Source organism: the organism of the source record quoted next, unplaced genomic scaffold, assembly GCF_019419815.1.
Source record: "Pyrus x bretschneideri cultivar Hongxiangsu unplaced genomic scaffold, Pyrus_bretschneideri_v1 Contig7, whole genome shotgun sequence".
NCBI classification, from domain to species: Eukaryota; Viridiplantae; Streptophyta; class Magnoliopsida; order Rosales; family Rosaceae; genus Pyrus; species Pyrus x bretschneideri.
In genome coordinates, this window is record NW_025999809.1 from 7,592,288 (window position 1) to 7,610,080 (window position 17,793).

Sequence of the window (17,793 nt, forward strand, 5' to 3'; positions counted from 1 at the left end):
AAGCAAATGTTTCTCTCCAATGGTATGTACCAATAGTTTGTATATAAGGTATCATACATCATTGGAATCAAATTCAGTTTGGGACTGTTTACATTCATTTTAAACATAGCAATTATGTACGAACAAACGTACCAGCTATATACAGATAAACTTATCCATGCAATGTTTACGTACCAATAATTTGTAATACCACAATTTTAAGTTTGTGTAGTTTCATATTAAGCGTACCAACTATATACCAACAAACATACCTAAATAGCAAAAAGAAAACTGAACAAATCAACTATAATATCTACATAATTAATTGTACCAATTAATACTGTGTTCACTAGTCAAATGTACCGAACATTAGTAAACTTTCAGCAGTTCCCCAAACAAATATAGCCATGAACGTACCCACACTACACAATAGAAAAACTAGGAAGTGTAAACATAAATAAAAAATTGAAAAAAAAAACATATTTTGAAATCCAGAACCACATCAAAAGTTAAACATATTAGTAAAGATATAAAAAAGTGTAAAGGCTGTTTTGATAGTTCCTAAAATAAAGGCAACTGGGTTTTGATAATAAGCTAATCTCGATAATGCCTAAATAAATGCTCCATGAGAGCAAATTGAGAAACCAATATATAGGCATCATGAGTTTAAATATATAAAAATGACATGTAAATAGCTTAAATTCAATTATACTGAATTAAAGCACCTTAATCAAAAGTTCAAAAACTTTAATAAAAATTAAAATACCCTAGATGTTTAGTCAAAACATTGTAAAAATAAAGTATTGGATTCTAATTTTTCCTTTTTATTACAGTGGTGCTGTCCTTTTTCATTTGAGCCATTAGATTAATTTAAGGGTAAATTAACTTATAAGCTTAATTATCTTTGTTATATCATAATAATATATCAAACAGATCAAATAAAGAACAAAAAAAAAAAAAAAAAAAAAGAGGTTCACAGGTGAAAATTCCTTCCAATTGGCAGAGAGGTCTTTCCTCAGATTTCGAACCACCATTGCCAACGGGTCCAAACGAGCAGCCTTGCAGACATTATCAAAAGCCCTAAGTTCATTGGAGACAATCCCGTATTTTGGCATCCATTTTGCGGTGAATTCACATCAAACAGTGGCCACCACCACGCTTGTTGTGTGCCTCTTTGATCTAATTCAAATAGCCAAAAGGATGATTGTGTGGAGTTGATGTGCAGCGCCCTCTCCTTCTTATGATTACAAAGCCATTAGGGCACAATTTGATTACAAATCTTGAACGAGAATTCAAATTTTAGGAGGATTGCAAAGGGGAGAGAGGGCATGGGAAGACGACGAGACAAATTGCAATCCTGGTGGAAGAGATTATTTTTTTAAGTTTTTGTTAATTTAATTCATTTGCTGTATATATTTTGTTAAGATAAAACAAGGATAGGATAAATTAAGCTTATAGGTTTATCTACTCTTACTCTTAGATCAATCTAACAGCTCAGAAGACAAGTTTTCAAAATAAGAGCCTTAGGAGAGCACTCTTATTTTTGTTAATATCTAGTTGTTACTAAAAATGCTACGAAAAATACTAGGAAGACTTTTTTAAAAATAAAACTCGAACTGTCACCTTATAAACTAGAACTGTCACAGTATATTTTGTTCTAATCTCTACTAATTAATAAAACACTTATTGTTAGTCAAAACCCTATGAAATTACCAGTTTAACCCTCTAATTAAAACAAAACATGAATAAGAAATATGAGGCAGAAATGTAATTTCTCACAACCAAATTATATTTTTTTTTAAAGCCTCACTTATATGTAATCATAACATATCTTCAATTTAAAAAAAAAGAAAAAAAAAACTTCCCATTCCCACCCACATTCTTTATTGGTCTCTTTCTCTCTCCTTCTATTTAAAAAACAAAAATAAAATTTTCTCATACACTTTTTTTGTGTTTATATGTTAGTATTAATATAAAAATGAACGTCAAATTACGAAGATTTTCTGGAGAGCGTGTTTGGGGACTTTCCAAAAGGAGTGTCCATTTCTCAAAGTGTTATTATTTGCCGAATTTGGGAAATGATGCCAAGATTCAGAACAGGCCCCAGCTCTAAATCTGAATTGACGAATCAAAATTTTATTTATTTTTTGCTTGTCAGAGTCTCATTTTTGTGTGTGTTGTTTTAGGCGTTATAATCTGAATACATTAGTATTGGAATTAATTAGTTTTATGGTTCACATGATATCTAAAGATTTTCCTATAATTATTTATTATAGGGTTAAACAATTGAAGATTAGGGTAGAGGAGGTTAGGCAAGTTTCAAATGGGCAGCTTATGCTTTATTAGAAACTAAACTGAAATGTAAAATCATATTATTTATTTGGGAGTTTTAAAGAAACAGTCTCTGTATTATTCATTTTTAACGAATATGACATTTTTACTCTAAAAAATCACTTCTGATACTATTCCTTTACAACATCTTTCTACACTTTTGATTAAAATTCAAAATTTCAAATCATTTTAATTAGTTTCCTTTATTTATTTAGACTCGTTTACATGGACCCCAATGGACCTATGAATTACCTGGACAAATTGTCTTTTAATTTTGTGGGAGGCTTCCTACGTTAAGTCATGGACTTATGGGATATGCATTTGCTTAATTTACCTGGGAAAATTAACCTATTAAGTAATTGTTTCTAATTATTTTCAGCTTCGTGAAGGGTTTTTCTTTTAAATGTGAGGCAATCAAAGGTTTACATATGAAGAGCCTGAACACCAGTTTTGTTGAACAAGTTGTGACACTTAAGGAGACTGTTAACTTGGGTAATCCGATTAAAGTTTAGTCAAAGTTGTTACTCAAGGATAATGGTAGGTCGACACGGGTTGACTCAAAGATTACAGTCCTCATCCCAGTAAATATCCTTCAAGCTAGGGGGTTTTTGGCCCACGAATAGAATCAGACTGACCGAGTTCTCGTGGAAGTAAGACTGTCAAAAGATTTAAGTATAAGGGTGACCCGGTCAAGTCCCACACAAATTCAAATTTCTAGGATTAGGATAAGCCCGAGATAAACATGGATTATCCAAAGAATCAGAATGCCTACGTGATCAGATAAAGAGGGATGAATCTCATAATGCGACTAGGTTCAAAGTCCTTGGTGAGAACCAAAGAGGCCGATACTAGATGGAGATGAAGTTTCGGCTGAGAGGGGATAAAAGATATCAAAGCAGATGTCAAGCAAATATAGTCCCGTTAGGACTCTACTCTACCTCGGCAAACTTGTTTATCGTGGAAGCATTGCCTATAAATAGCAACATTGAAGGCCATTTCAACTCAACAAATAACTCAAATCGCTCTATGTAAAAACCCTCGTTCTGCAAGAAACCCTTCTCCCTTTTTTGAAAGAACACTAATTATCATAAGCCTCCTGTAACACATCTTCAACTTGGGCTAACAGCACTGGAGCCGTAAAATCAAACGATCAAGGAGCATATTTAGTTTGGACTAACATCACTGTTTTTAATTGGATGATTATCTATCCAATGGAGCATATTCAGTTTGGACTACTATCATTATTTTTAGTTGGATGATTATCTATCCAAGTCTTGGCTAGTAAAGAGTTTTTAACTTATTCACCAAAAGAGGTCACTTCATTAACTTTGCAGGTGCATAAAAGACGGTGAAATTTTGCGTCGACAATAATGATACCATATAATATGTTCCAACAATAACCAATCACAGTAAATTTTCCGCGACACTAGTTATGTGAAGGTTTGTAAATGTCGTTTTGTTGTAAATAAAAGTTTTAAGGACTAGGGTTGGTCACACTTTGGTACAAGAACAAAAGCCTAAGAAATTAGGTGGTTTAAGAGCAGTTCCACCGTGGGAAAGCTCCCCCCAGGCAATACACTATGCTATCCACCCAGTGAACAGTAACTGCCCTTAATGAACAGTAACCGCCTTTTACATCTCCACCATTGCACTTCAATAGCCCTGACAATAGGCAATAAAATAATACAAAATATTTTACTTTCTTCATTTTCCCGGAAAATATTTTACTTTCTTTCAATCCTTCCATCCCCACAAAAATCCCACTTCTGGGTTTTCTTTCCCATTCACTTAATTCCCCCACCGAGCTCTCAGAACTTTCAGTCATCTGTTTCCTGTAAAAAAAAACCCATATCTTTTAACCCGAGCTTCATCTCCAGTCAAACCCTCTCATTCTCGCTGTCAAGATCCCTCTCCAAGCTCTATTCCCCCACCTCCTCACCCTCTCAGCCCCTCTCCTCCCCTCCTTATCCCCAACTACCGCTGCCGTAACTTGACGAGAGCTTCAAGATCAGTCTCTAACTTGACTGACCCAGTCTCAAACCCTCTATGAGATGATGTCCGACAACCAGAACCGAGACTCCAGGCTCACTCCCTCTCTTTCCACTCATCTTTCTCACTTCTCTCATTTTTCTAAAGTTCCTCTCTCTCTCTACACTCTCACTCTCTCTAGAGCTCCGAGAGCTCTCACCCACTTTCCTCTTCGAAAATTAAACAAATCAAACTCCAAAACCATGAAACCTTAATCTCTAGGACTAAAGGATCCTAGCTACACCGTTGCATGCGTCATCGGGCCATCACGGTGTAAACCACAATTGAAGTTGAGAGCTTCAAGATTTGAAACTCGAACCTAGGTGAGGTTCTCTATGCAAATCTTGGTTCATTATGTCTTAATGTTGCTTGGGACAAGATTTGTGGTGTTTTTTCAGTTCGAAACCAGAGGTTTAACCCCCTGCAATTTCTCTGAAACCTTGCCCAGTTTTTGGTCACCTCCTCAGAGCAAACTCTGGCAAGTTTGTGGGTTGAGATCCAACGAACGCCAAGGAAAAACAAAAGAAAAAATGTGGTTGACATCAGCCTTGCATCAAACCCACTCCGGGCTCTCGGGTTGGCAACTCTCCACGGGCCTCTCGCTCGGGCCTGCTCGGGCTCGCTTGCCAGCACACGCTAGGCTTGATTGCTCGGGCTCTCTGGCCCTGTTCACTCGCCTGTGCCTCGGGCTCCAGCACACGCTGGATTTGCTCTAAAGTGTAATTCTAGTCCAGAGATAGTGGTAGAGGGTGGAAGAAACAAAAGGAGAGGAATGACGATCCTCTTATTTTTTAATTGTGTTCGTTCATTGTATATTGTGCAGTTAGAAATCATTTTAAATATTTTTATTTAAAATTTAATACAAATAGTAGCTGACAAAAATTGATAACATGATATACGATAAACGAACATGATAAAAAAAATTTTAAAAATCTTACGAAGAGTATCCGAGAGTATTCTCGTCCAAAGGGGCGGGGTAGAGTGGAGGAGGGGAGAGGTTTTATGTGGTTTTGGTTTTCACATCTCTTTTCGGCTAGGCAGTCACATCTCATAAAAACTCATCAATCATCATAGCTTGCTTCCCACAGCAGGCCGGCACGTTGAGGGTGGAGCCGCCTCGGAATCTTTTTCGACTTCACATCAGAGGGTGGTTCTTGTCTCGGCACTTTGGATCTCCACCCACCGACCCATCCACCCACCAAACGCCAACACCCCTACGGCCTAAACCCTAATAAATAAAAAAACCTAGCTAGCACTAATAGTCCAGCTTTTATTTTGTTTTATATTATTTCTTATTATATTTTATTAGGTGTTGTTTCTCGGAATTTAAGATTTCGAATGATGTGGGTATTTGACGAAGATTAGCCGGCCCATCTTTTCTGTCCCGTCGGGATCGGACTCTTCCTTCATACTACCGTCCTTTGCTCTTCCTCCTGTGAAACAACCGTCTTGCATTTTATTATTCAACATCTCCCTCGGAATTCAAATTGTCAATTTTATGCATGACTCGTTAATTTACTTAAAAGTTTAAAACATCATAAAAATAACAAATTTTAAATAAAGAATCACATATTAGGTGAGTCATCAGGGTCAACCTGTTAAACACTCGTTATTAAAGAGTTGGTTCAAGTTTACCGAGTAACTCATTTTAACGTGTTAAACTTAAAGCCACTAAATCTAAAAATCTCTTAGAATCTTCGTTTTAATTTCAAACGCTATTCTTCTTATGCTCATATGTATGTATCGACCGTCAATAAAAGATGAGAAATTATATTTATACACTTCAAATTACTTCTTTCACATCCTTTTAATTTTTTAATATTTTTCTTTCAAGTGTTAGTAGTGTGTAAAAAATATTAAAAAAGTAAAAAGGTGTGGGAGAAGTAATTTGGAATGTGTGAATATAACCTCTCTAAAAGATATGTTAAAAAGTAATTAATATGTGTCACAAATATGATGGTCAACAAAAAAAATTAACATTTACCCTTTTAATGATATTTTGTTCATTTCACCTTTATAAGGACAAAATTACAGGAAAAATTATGAACAAGTTGTATCATTAAACATTTGATATTTGTAGGAATATGACATGTTTTGAAAATAATGTTTATGTGGCATGCAAATGTAAACTTGTAGTGCTTAATGAAATTGTTGTAAACCTATTGTTGAATCAAAACGAACTTACGAATTTTAATGTTAATATTTGGTAATTTCGCATGAAATGTTTTTATTTAATTATTTGTTAAAGTATGTATTGTTCATTAATATTTAGTAATTTCGTATGAAATATTTTATTTGATTATTTGTTAAAGTATATATTGTTCATAATGGGTGTAACCCGTTAATTTTAACGGGTTGGGTTGGGGTTTGAATTCTTAAATCCATTAAGATAATTTAGGTGTCACGACATGACCTATTAAAATAATGAATTTGACACGAAAACTACATAAACACGACCCTTTGCCAAGTAAAGTCGAGAAATGGTATCAACTTTGTATTGGACCTTTTAATTCAATTTTTTTTCTTAAATTTCTCTTCTCATTTTGTAACGTTGCAAAACAATTTGAATCGTTTATTGTTTAGGTTAGGTCAAGTTTAAGAGATCCTCAGTACCAACAATTAATTAAATCTAAAATTGTTTGGTCACCTAATAGTCACCTGATAAATAGACGAATCATATATTTCTAGTTAAACGCTAAAATGATGACAATGCTAATCGAACAAGTCAAGCAAAGTCTCATTTGGTTGATTTTTTAATTTTTAATTTTTAAAGTTTGTTTTTAAAGGATGACTTAGAAAACAAAGGTTCCGTTTATTAAGCAATATTGCAAGGCAGTAAAAGGAAATGAGATAGTAGAAGAAAAAGGTTCAAAAGAGAAGATTTTTAGCATTTTTTTTTACTTGTAAGTAGAAAATTTTAGATTTAACTATTATTGATGCTGTGTTCGATGCTTAATTATTATGGTTTGTTGGTTAGCTGGTTGACGAACCCACCTTAGAGCAAAATATCATTATATATAGAGAAAATAAGGTTACGAAATTTAAGTTTGTAGTTAACTTATATTCAATAAATAATTAGAAAGATGTTAAGAATGCACATTTTAAGCATATACAAGATTAACATAGAAAGCGATGATTTTTTGCATCCTCAAATCTTAACTAACCAAATAAGATCGTAGCAGTAACTTTTTCAAAGTACTTAAAGCGTTTTTTTTTTTTTTTTTTTTTTTTTTGTTTTGTTTTTGGCAAGAAATACTTTTTAAAGCACTTGAAGTGTTTTTTGCAAGAAGTACATAATTGATGTTTCTTCCAAAATGCACTTCAATTGCTTTTGAAACTCAAAAGCACATTCATTAAAAGCGTTTTTAATTATTTTACAAGAACTTCCAAACACACTCATATTTTTTTCTCAATGCTGAGAAAATGTACTTTCAAATCTTTCATTTCCATTGATAAAAAGACAAGAGAATGGGAGATTGTGTTTCATTTTAATGATTTAATAACCAGGTGCCACTTAGTACTACAGTTTGATGATATTCCTCTTCACTTTAAAGTGAGAGGTTTTAAGTTCGAAACTCATGAATGGCGAATTCGATACCAAATTAGATTTCCCATCGTGTGGTTTAGCCAAACTCTCTCTCATCTTAATGTAAAAATATCGATGTATTAAAAAAAAAAAACCAAGTTAACGATATATATCCATAACTTTCTAGGGTTTGAACCGATGGCCCATCCATATGTAGGAAAATTTGAATTGAGCAACAAGTCTTTCACTCATGCCCATTTAATTCGGACAGGATAGAATAGGTTAACGTTTTGGTGATTTAATTTTATGAACAACTTGAAAGTGCATGTTTACCAAATAAATTAACTTTCTGGCTACAACCCGACAGACTAATCATTCACCCTTTCAGTGAAATATTAAAATATATCCAAAATTTTATTTAAATTCTTAAAATTGACAAATACCCGAAAGTTAAAAGTTGGGTGGGATAAGAAAATGAATAATAAGGCTGCAGTGGCAGATGAAGGAAAAAAGGCTGGAACTGGAGAATCAAGGAAAGAACGTGCTAATGGATAGTCATACCTCTGAATAGATTCCCCATCTCCCAATCCAATACATCCTCTTCTGTTTCATATGCAGCTGAGCTGAATACTGATACTCTTTTAGAATTGACAGCAATTTATATGCAACGGCTTTATTGTTACTATAATGTTTTCATCGACTAATGTATTGTCATGTATAGAAAAATTTACACAAAGTATACAATATTGTACAAATAACACTAAACTTGTTTCATACAAGTTATGTTGATTAGAAAGAGAGGACGAGAGAAGGGAAGTTTGTGTACAAATGTGTAGGGTAAGGTGGGGAAAGTGTAGGGTAGGGTTTGGGGATGATGTGACCCAGACGGGAGGGAGGGCCAAAATTTGGTGGTGGCTGACTTGGAAATATTCCTGTCCTTAGCGTTGGTCTTAACACGACATTAAGATTGACAACCATATATTTTCTGTTCATCACTCAGTTTGGTTTGGTACACTGTGGGGGCATGTGAACTACTTGAGGTCACATCATCGTATCTAGTTATCTCCTCCACTGCACACTTGAAATGGATGGATGGTTGGTTTGTTATCATATGATTAGTTGCGTCTATTGTATGATTTGTTTTCATATGATTAGTTGCGTCCATTGTATGATTTCTTGAGTTTTTCTACTATGACATACACCAAAGTATAAATAGAAAAACTCTGAGATGTATATTATTGTCATTTCACATGTAGGTCATTTCTTTTTCAACGACGATATCACTTTCTCACTAGTAATTAAACCGTAAAAATGCGTAACAAAAAATGGTTCAACTTTTTATCTAAGAAACCGCTTAACAATTGTTATATCATGTAACATAGTCCTAATAAAAAGCCAATTTGTTTGATTCAAAGTTGTTATCTTGTTCCATAGCTACCAACCAGTTTGCTTCACGAGGTTTTGACTTCTTGAAACTCTCGATTGAAATAGGTCGGCTATTGGCTAATTGGTTTGAGAGACAAACCAAAGAAGAAAAAAGAAAGAAAGAATCTATTCCAACTGCCATTCATATATTTTATTTACAAACAAGTCCTTTGGTTTATGATCTTTGTTTTTTATGCTCGATATCCAGCCAACTTATCAATATTATCATTCTAGTTATGTAATTTGTTAACGAAAGTAAACATTATCATTCTGTCATGCTTGTCTGATAGAAAAAAATGTCACATGCACTCTAACTACATAAAGATGGCGGCATTCAAAAGAACAAAAGAAATATATAAAAATATTGTTTGTATTATAATTATGCATTAAACTTTTTTTGTGTTCTAATTCTTGAAACAGGATTTGTAGTAATGATTTGTAATTGTGAGTCTGATCACACTCCGAAGGGGGCAGGAACCTTACACATGTCCAACAAAAGGTGTGCCTCAAAGAGTTAGTTTATATTTTATTTTCTCCAAAACAAAAAGCACCCCTACTAACTTTTATTGTTGCTTTTTTTTTTCTTTCTCTAGTATAAAAAATAAAAAATTGGGTTCAATAAGGAGCCTTTGATGAAGTCAGAGAGTTGTACTAATAAAGTGAATAGGGGAGAGAGGGGAGGAGGGTGGAACTCCGGGGAGATTTTTTGTTATGCTTAAAATATAGGGTGGTGTACTATGTTTTACTATATAAATAGGGAGATATTTATGTTAAAATATAAAACTTTCTATTATTTATATAAAAATACATGATGTATCACCAAGCACAATAAAAAATTTCTAGAAACTCAGAGATCACCCTTGTTGTCAAGTAAGTTGGGTCATTGCAACTTTGAGATGGTGAGTGCAGATGTTGCCCTAAAAGGAACAAAAGGGAAGAGAAGCTTACATGTATTTGTAAAGTTCAAAACTGCGATATATCAAACCATCTGTTGAATCTAGAGTGGAAATTTTCTTCCATCTCATTTGTCACACGTTTGTCAAGTTGGAAAGTTTCACATACCTTATAACATCACATCCACCTTAAAAGTGATTGAAAGATGGACCATGGAAAGCAAAATTGGGCTGAACCTTGGGTTTAGGCTTTGGAGTCTAAGTAAATGATGAAGCCACACACCCTTTACATTGAACAGTTGCCTTCCAAAATCATATTTGTTGCGAGTATGTATATGATTACTATATATACATGCATCTGCATATCAATTAAACACATAGAAATCATTCTTCCTACAAATTTTACCAAATCCTTTTATTTGAGAGAACCACAAAGACATTTAACAAAACTCAAGTTTTCCGGTGTTGGGATCCTTGTCTTTAGATCAGTTGAATCGTAGTGAAGTAGAAGTCCACCAAACTGCAAGCATAGACTAGGAAAGAAAATTTGATTCAAGAATATTACGCTAAGCAAGCATCGATCATTATTTAATTAATGATCCGTTTGATATTTGTTTTGTTTTTTCATACTCTGTCAATATACTTATTTGCAATTTATGTTTATTAATTAGCTTATTTGAATTTACTTATATGTATATATTTGTTATTGATTGTTGATAATAAATATCCAATACTATCATTAAAGATCAAGTATTTTAACTTGTTCAGGTGTCATGATGTGAATCGTTGAAGATAACGGATATCTTGACGGCATAAGTTTTCTTCAAAACTAAGAGCTATCAGCTATGTGTTCCTTTCCTGGCACGATGCCTGAAGGCAGTAGTTTCAGCGTTTCCAGATTTCCTGATCAAAGTTAATCATTGATTACCGCAAACTTTTTAATATCTTATATATCATATCTTGGAAGAAGCCCTGAATTGCAGAAGTCCCATTAATTTTTCAGAAAGAAAGAAAATAATAATGAGCTCCATTTTTGATCATGATGCCCTCCACCCCTATGAATGTGCTACACTGCAATATTTTGGGGGAAGAGGGATCAAAACTTTAGGGTTTTAGGCACAGTCCTCAATTATTTTCAGACCAAAAAAAGGTCCCCATTATATTATATGTAGGGAAAATTCATTTACTCATGCCCTAAATGTTTTTTTAGCAACTCCAAAGCCTAAAAGGCTAAACTCCATTAAAATATGTTTGACCAAAGTCTTCAGGGACTACATCCAAGGCTAGGGTACCCACAAATCAGGGGGTGCACTGTTTAGTACTTGAAGCTCACCTCACTGACCTCTCTACCCAATTAGAAATTAGGTTTAAATTGTGGAGAACGTAAACACCCTAAGGTACCCACAAATCAGAGGTGCACTGTTTTGTACTTGAAGCTCGCCTCATTGACCTCACTACCCAGCTAGAAATTAGGTTTAAATTGGGGAGAACGAGAGCATAGATAGATATCGCTTTGTATCTACATGTCTTGTACGTGTTGCATCTACCTTTCGGCGCTCTCATCATGCAATGAATGCACGTGATGATGACGATAACTGTAGAGGGTTACATCAATAGCAACTCTCCAAATTGTGAAGAAATACTAGCTATTTTTCTCTTTGTACGTTTCGTTTTCATCATGCAATGCGATTTAATTATTGAAACTGTCTATATTTTCTGTTACTCATCCGTCTTTGTAAACAACCAAATCAGGAATCATTTAACCATTGAATTGATACGAAATAATATAAATGAAGAAATTAATATTTTAATACAAGCGACATTGAAAAAGCATGAATCAAATGTAGTCATCCATTGATTGAACCCTAATATCCCAGTGGGCATTCCCCCGAACTGTGTATTGTGTATAATTGGTTGCATGATGGGGGAGACTGGAGAGTGATCGGTGATGAGTTGATGCCTTGATGGTGTTGATGCATTGCATTTAGTTATCTGTGTTGGATTTTTCTGTTTCTGTAATCTGGACAACAGAGTAAGGAAAGCTGCAGTAGCTGCTTTGACTGTATTGGGGGGAAGAGTAAGAGCAGTAACTCAGAGAGAGAGAGAGAGAGAGAGTGGGCGGGGCTTAAAGCTCAGGTGTCTCAGGCCTCACAGATGCCTCCAGATAAAGGTAGGTCCCCCTTGTGGCTTGAGAGAAGATTGATTTGAAACCCTTTTGTTTTCCAGTCTGGTTGTGGTGAGACTGTACCTGTTGAGAGAGAGAGAGAGAGAGAGAGAGAGAGAGAGAGAGAGCGCACTGTAAATCATCAGCTGCTCAGCCCACTGTAATTTCACTGTTTGTTGTCATTTTCCTCTGATTTATCACGTGAGTTTTTTTACCACTGCATGATTGTGTGTATATCTCTCTCTCTCTCTCTCTCTCTAAACAGTTACAGTATTACAAGAACCAGACTGGAAAAGAATGAGGGCCTACCGTCTTTGCCATATAAGGCAAGCTCCTGTCCTCTTCTCCCCCTTCCGTATTCTGCTTTTACTTTTTTCACCCAGTTATTATTCTTCTTTGCAAAAATAATCTGGAAAGAGTTGGAACTTTGAAGGGTAAAAGAGATTTTGAATGGTGAAAAAAATACGACGTTTGTTTTTACTACTATATAATGTCAGACAGACGCGTATGAAGGCCTGCTGTCTTTGGAATATATGGTAAGACATGCAAATGCAATGGTATTTGAACATATGTTTTTGGCCCCTTCTTGTTCCTATAAAGACAAATTTGTGTCTGATATTTCTGTTTAGAATTTACATTACATTTTTTTCCTTCTTGTTCCCATAAGGCCAGGTTACGGTGCTCAATTGCGCGTTAACTTAGAACCACAAAGGGTGTTGATCGATTAAAACAGCAGGACGGTGGTTATGGAAGTCAAAATCCACATGTTTTTGGTCTGATATGTTATTAAAATCTGGACTTGATGACATACTATTCTCTTTATCCATGTAGTCTTGGAACTACATGAAGCAGTATCGGAATTTTAGTCCTTGAATCAAATTGTATACTAAAATAGAGTCGTTGGCCTTCAAAAATGCATATGTAGGAGTTGAAACTCGAATTGGAAGTTCCAAACTTTTGCTCGCTTTTCACTAGACCAAAATGAAGATTACAGAATTTTAATTAGATAGGCTTGGGCCTACCAATTTTGGGCTCCTGCTATCGTTTTTGGCCCAATAGAATTTTAACTCGAGTTTAGCATGTGTAGGGCTGACCCTTAATTGGCACACGACTAGAATTATTTTTCTATGTCATGTACTAGTTCCATTATCCCGAGTTAATAGGAAACACAAGGATGCTTGCGCTTTCTGAACGGTAAATTACAGGAAATGGAGGAGACCTGAGATTGGAAATTAGATGTGAAGTCCATAGCAATGGCAGGTGCGACTATAGCTTTGGAGAAATTTTTAAATACGATCGTCATAGCAACACATACGTCGAAATATTACATTACAAAAAAGATTATCACAAAACTTGCAAGTACAATGCTGATCTGATACTGGCTCACTTTGGCATGCTCTTTTCTTGCAGAAACGGTTGTACTTGTTTCCAGCATCTTTGGTTGTCTAACAATAGTTGTTAATTACCCTGGTATCACCTTGTATACTTGAACCCTTTTTGGAGGATTATAATTGTTCTGAAAGCGCAACCAAATCTTGAGACGTTTAGAAGGACCGTGAATAGTTTGAAACAGCTGGTGAGTGCAGGTAGAAGGGGACTGCAAGGTGGTCAAAATTCCGGGTTGGTTGCAAAGGGCGACCCAAGTTATAGAGGATGATACTGGTCACAGTATAAAACTTTGAGAGAAATCGAAGAGAGAATCGCAAAGTTGAACGGACTGCATGCGGAGCGGAGGGTAGAGTGTTCACTAGCGCAGTGGGGAATCCGATGTGGTGGTATACGTCAAAGACACCACAAGACTGCACGGCAGGACAGCGAGTATCGTTGAAGAGGTTAACAAGCATGTGATGGCAAAGGAGGTAGGGACGACACATGTTTATGGAATGGCTGGTTCCGGCAAGACAGCGGTTGTGTCGAGACTCGAAAGCCAATAACTTTACAGTGAGTGAGTACTGCAAAGTATTACTGCGTCCTGAGATGGCAGTACTAATAACAACGACGGAAATGGCGAAGAACGTATTGCGTTAACCCGAGATTGTGTCATACATTCTGCTAGGTGATACATTTACAGAAGAACATTAACTTCTGAATAAAAATATTTGAGGCTTTTCATTCACGCACATATTTTTTAAACCACATGATGTGATATGACGTGACATGCTATTTATTTTGATTCTAGACCTCCGAACTAATAATCACCAAATAATCACCTTCATACCGCGATACCGAATTCAATTTTTTCTCTCAGGTATGAGTATGTTCGGAAGGATAGAGCATCCATGTGGCTTGGCTACTAAAACACCTCATCCAGTTTCTGCCCAAGATGGCCAAATTCTTAGTCAAGTATTCGACGCAGGCAAAACGCGAAGGTTGTCCCGTGCAGTACCATTACTATGCTTTATATTTCTGCAGATAACTATGAAATCCATAAAACACTTCATATACCAAGATACAGGTTAACATGTGTGTACAAAACAACAGCAAACTAATCTTTGACTAAAATTACAAAAACGCTTTGTTCCTTTTCCATCTTGCAACTGCCTTGTGTGTTCTCGTTTTCAAGCCAGTAAACGATTAAGATTTACTGTTGCTGAATTATCATCTATTACTTTGAAGTTCAAGTATGAGAACTACATCAAGGCATCTAAGATGTTTTACGAAAACAGCAATACAATCAGAATAACTAAAAAGGTTAACTGTATGTGCTTGCATCCATGTATAACTAAAATATTGAGGATTCTTGGTATGTTCTACAAATTTATGTGCAAGATTCGAAGTTATATTTCTGTTTTCTTTCCATAAAAAGTAAAGAAACGTGTAGTACCTTTCGAGAAACAACTATACTACTGCAGGTCCTGAATGTTCTGCGGCCGTTTTATCTGCACATTAAATTCAAAAACAAACTAATATTTTGTAATCCGAAGGTATTTCTTCACTCATGTTTCAAAAGTTATGCAAATGCTCGTCCAAACGCGTAAGACTTCAAAGTGAGAAAACGAGAAATCAACTTTTTTCTTCTAACATGACATGCTCCCATGTCTTGTAAATAGCTAACGGAAAATAGCACATTAATCTAATCACCATTAGTCGACGAACAATAAATTGAAAGAAGCACAGATCGGACAACCTATGACTCATTTCTTCTTCTTGACAAGCACCTTCCATGACATATGTCAACATTAATTTGCTTCGAAATGTTTCGAAATTGGAGGTCTGCATGAAATCCTCATACTTTCGAAGGTGTACTAATCATAATGTGAACGCAAAACCAATGAATCAGCATCTCTAATCCATTGATTTATACTTAGGAATTACGATTACCTCGATCACACAAGTAACTCCTCCTACTCCCATTACCACTCAATCGTCTCAGCATGCTCATTTCAGAGAAACCAAAATGTCTCGGAAGGGCGTAAAATTTTGGTACCACAGATAACAACATTAACCAAAACGTTACTTTTTTGTAAATACCATGTTGCTGTTGCTGCTGATGCTGATTTGGAACACCGACAAACAGCATTCTGTCGATGTTATCAAGCCGGCGCTGTACGGACTTGAGAACCGAATTCAACGACGAAACTCTCTTCCTAACGGCGGAAATCTTGGCGGCCTGTTGCATGATGAACGAAACAGCGCAGCGTCCAACAACTTATCCAGCTCTGCCCACAAGACCAAAACAAAGAGTAAATATCAAAATTACCAACAAAATTCAATATTTCAGAAGAAAAAGGAGGGATTTTTTCAACTTTTTTTTTATTTTTATTTTTTATTTACCGCGGGTGAGGCGATGGAGCGACTGAGAGTGGTGATCCTGGCTGGCGAAGGTCTGCTGAGCTTTGTAATCGAAGTCTTTGATGACGGTGGTGAGCATCGACGAAAGCGCCTTTGCCTCCGTCGACTGTAATCTGTTCTTCGCGTTCTCGTTCTGGTTCACAGTCACACTCGTCTCCTCTGATGACTCCAGCTCGGTTTTCTGGCTTTCCATTTTCTCAGCTTCACCAATGAGTTGATTGATAGATTTTCTCACTTATTTTCCTATTAGTTTTCTCAGCAGCCAAACAGAAAATTAAATTTAAAAGTTGGGTTATTGGTTACCCGGCTTTTTCCATTTTGGGCCTAAGTTAAACAGTATTTCCCCATTCTGGGCTTCCTGGCCCATGACCACATCTACAAGAAGCAGCACAGAGATTAGGGTTCATAGAGTCTTCAGACTCATCAGAAACCCTGTAGTTTTCATCTGCAGACGTCGCGGCCATCGTTCTGGTATCACAGTAGCAGCATTTCCCATCGATCATGAGGGCCAAGGTAAATCATCAACACCCTCTTCTTAAATCTTTCTATTTTCAACCTTGAATTCTATGGGTTCTCTTTGTTTCCGTGTTCGAATCGAAAAATCTATCAAATCTGCCGGTGATGGTTGAATGAATTGCGTGCGGTGGTTGTGATTAAACTGTATTGTTTTATTGCCATCAGTTGTTTCAGTGGAAGAAGAAGCGCATGAGGAGACTGAAGAGGAAGCGCCGAAAGATGAGGCAGAGATCCAAGTAGCCGCCTTTTGCTCCGTCGTCCGCATCGCCGCCTTCTCATGCGGTGAGCTAACCCGTGTGAGGTTGTTTTGTAGACTGGAGGTTGCTCGTGAGGGTTTATTACTCTGAATTTCGGTTTTAGTAGTTTCGGGATTATAACTATGTGGATGTTAATGTTCTTATGACTGGTTGAACTCTGCTTCTAATTACATAATTAAGTATCGATTTCGTTAAATTGCAATGGCTTCTACTTGCTTTGATGTTTTTCGACCTTGATTTCCTCTGTTATTTTTTGTTCTAAGTTGAATGATTGTGTTGTTATGATGCAATGTGGATCCTGGGTCGTATTAGTTGTCAAAGTTTAGAGCTTTTGTATCCTCTGCTCGACCTGGGATCGTATATGATGCATTGTTTTGTGCCCATTAGATTTAGTTATTTAGATTTTAGAACACATAAACAAGGTCTCTATGATTCATTGGCCACCCTGCAAAACCAGGACTTGTCCCCGGACACCATCAGCAGGTTCCTTGGTCCTGGTTTCTTCTCTCTATCAGTTGTTTATGTTTTCCGGTGTCAAGCTGAAAAAAAAAAAAATCCTAGGCGTTTAGTATTTTAGTCTCGCAACTGCTTTCCTCTGTCACCATTCCCGGCCATCACCATTTGGCTATCTGCTCGGTAACTTATCCAATCATACCTTCACAGCAGCAAATGGATTTTTTCTTTCACCATTCATGCATAATCGTCTCAAGCCTCCGAGAGTTTTTCAAAATTTTAGATTTGCAAAAACCCAGTTTGGTTGCTAACAAGTCGTAGGTATCAGGTAAGTGGGGATGTTTGGGTTATGTCATGTATCTGATTTATCCGAGTTGATCTTGAACTATGGTCCAACTTATATTGGTTCCGTTGTGCATGGATTCGCAT

At 36.1% G+C, this 17,793-nt stretch overlaps 1 protein-coding gene and 1 pseudogene across 1 annotated transcript; one reads left to right on the plus strand and one right to left on the minus strand.

Annotated features, from left to right (window-relative positions):
* Positions 1-14,432: 14,432 nt before the first annotated feature.
* LOC103960631 lies at positions 14,433-16,353 on the minus strand (annotated as a pseudogene).
* Positions 16,354-16,503: 150 nt separating this feature from the next.
* On the plus strand, positions 16,504-17,107 carry LOC103960620. Its single transcript, XM_048573941.1, has 2 exons — positions 16,504-16,651; positions 16,829-17,107. Exons 1-2 carry the CDS (start codon positions 16,504-16,506, stop codon positions 16,999-17,001), a joined length of 321 nt encoding a protein of 106 aa, XP_048429898.1. The 3' UTR covers positions 17,002-17,107.
* Positions 17,108-17,793: the final 686 nt, after the last annotated feature.

What these genes read in the sequence shown, in the direction of transcription:
- LOC103960620 (XM_048573941.1), top strand. Translation starts at nt 16,504, where the DNA reads ATGACCACATCTACAAGAAGCAGCACAGAGATTAGGGTTCATAGAGTC. An exon ending in CATCGATCATGAGGGCCAAG is followed by an intron (nt 16,652 to 16,828) that starts GTAAATCATCAA and finishes CAGTTGTTTCAG; the next exon opens with TGGAAGAAGAAGCGCATGAG.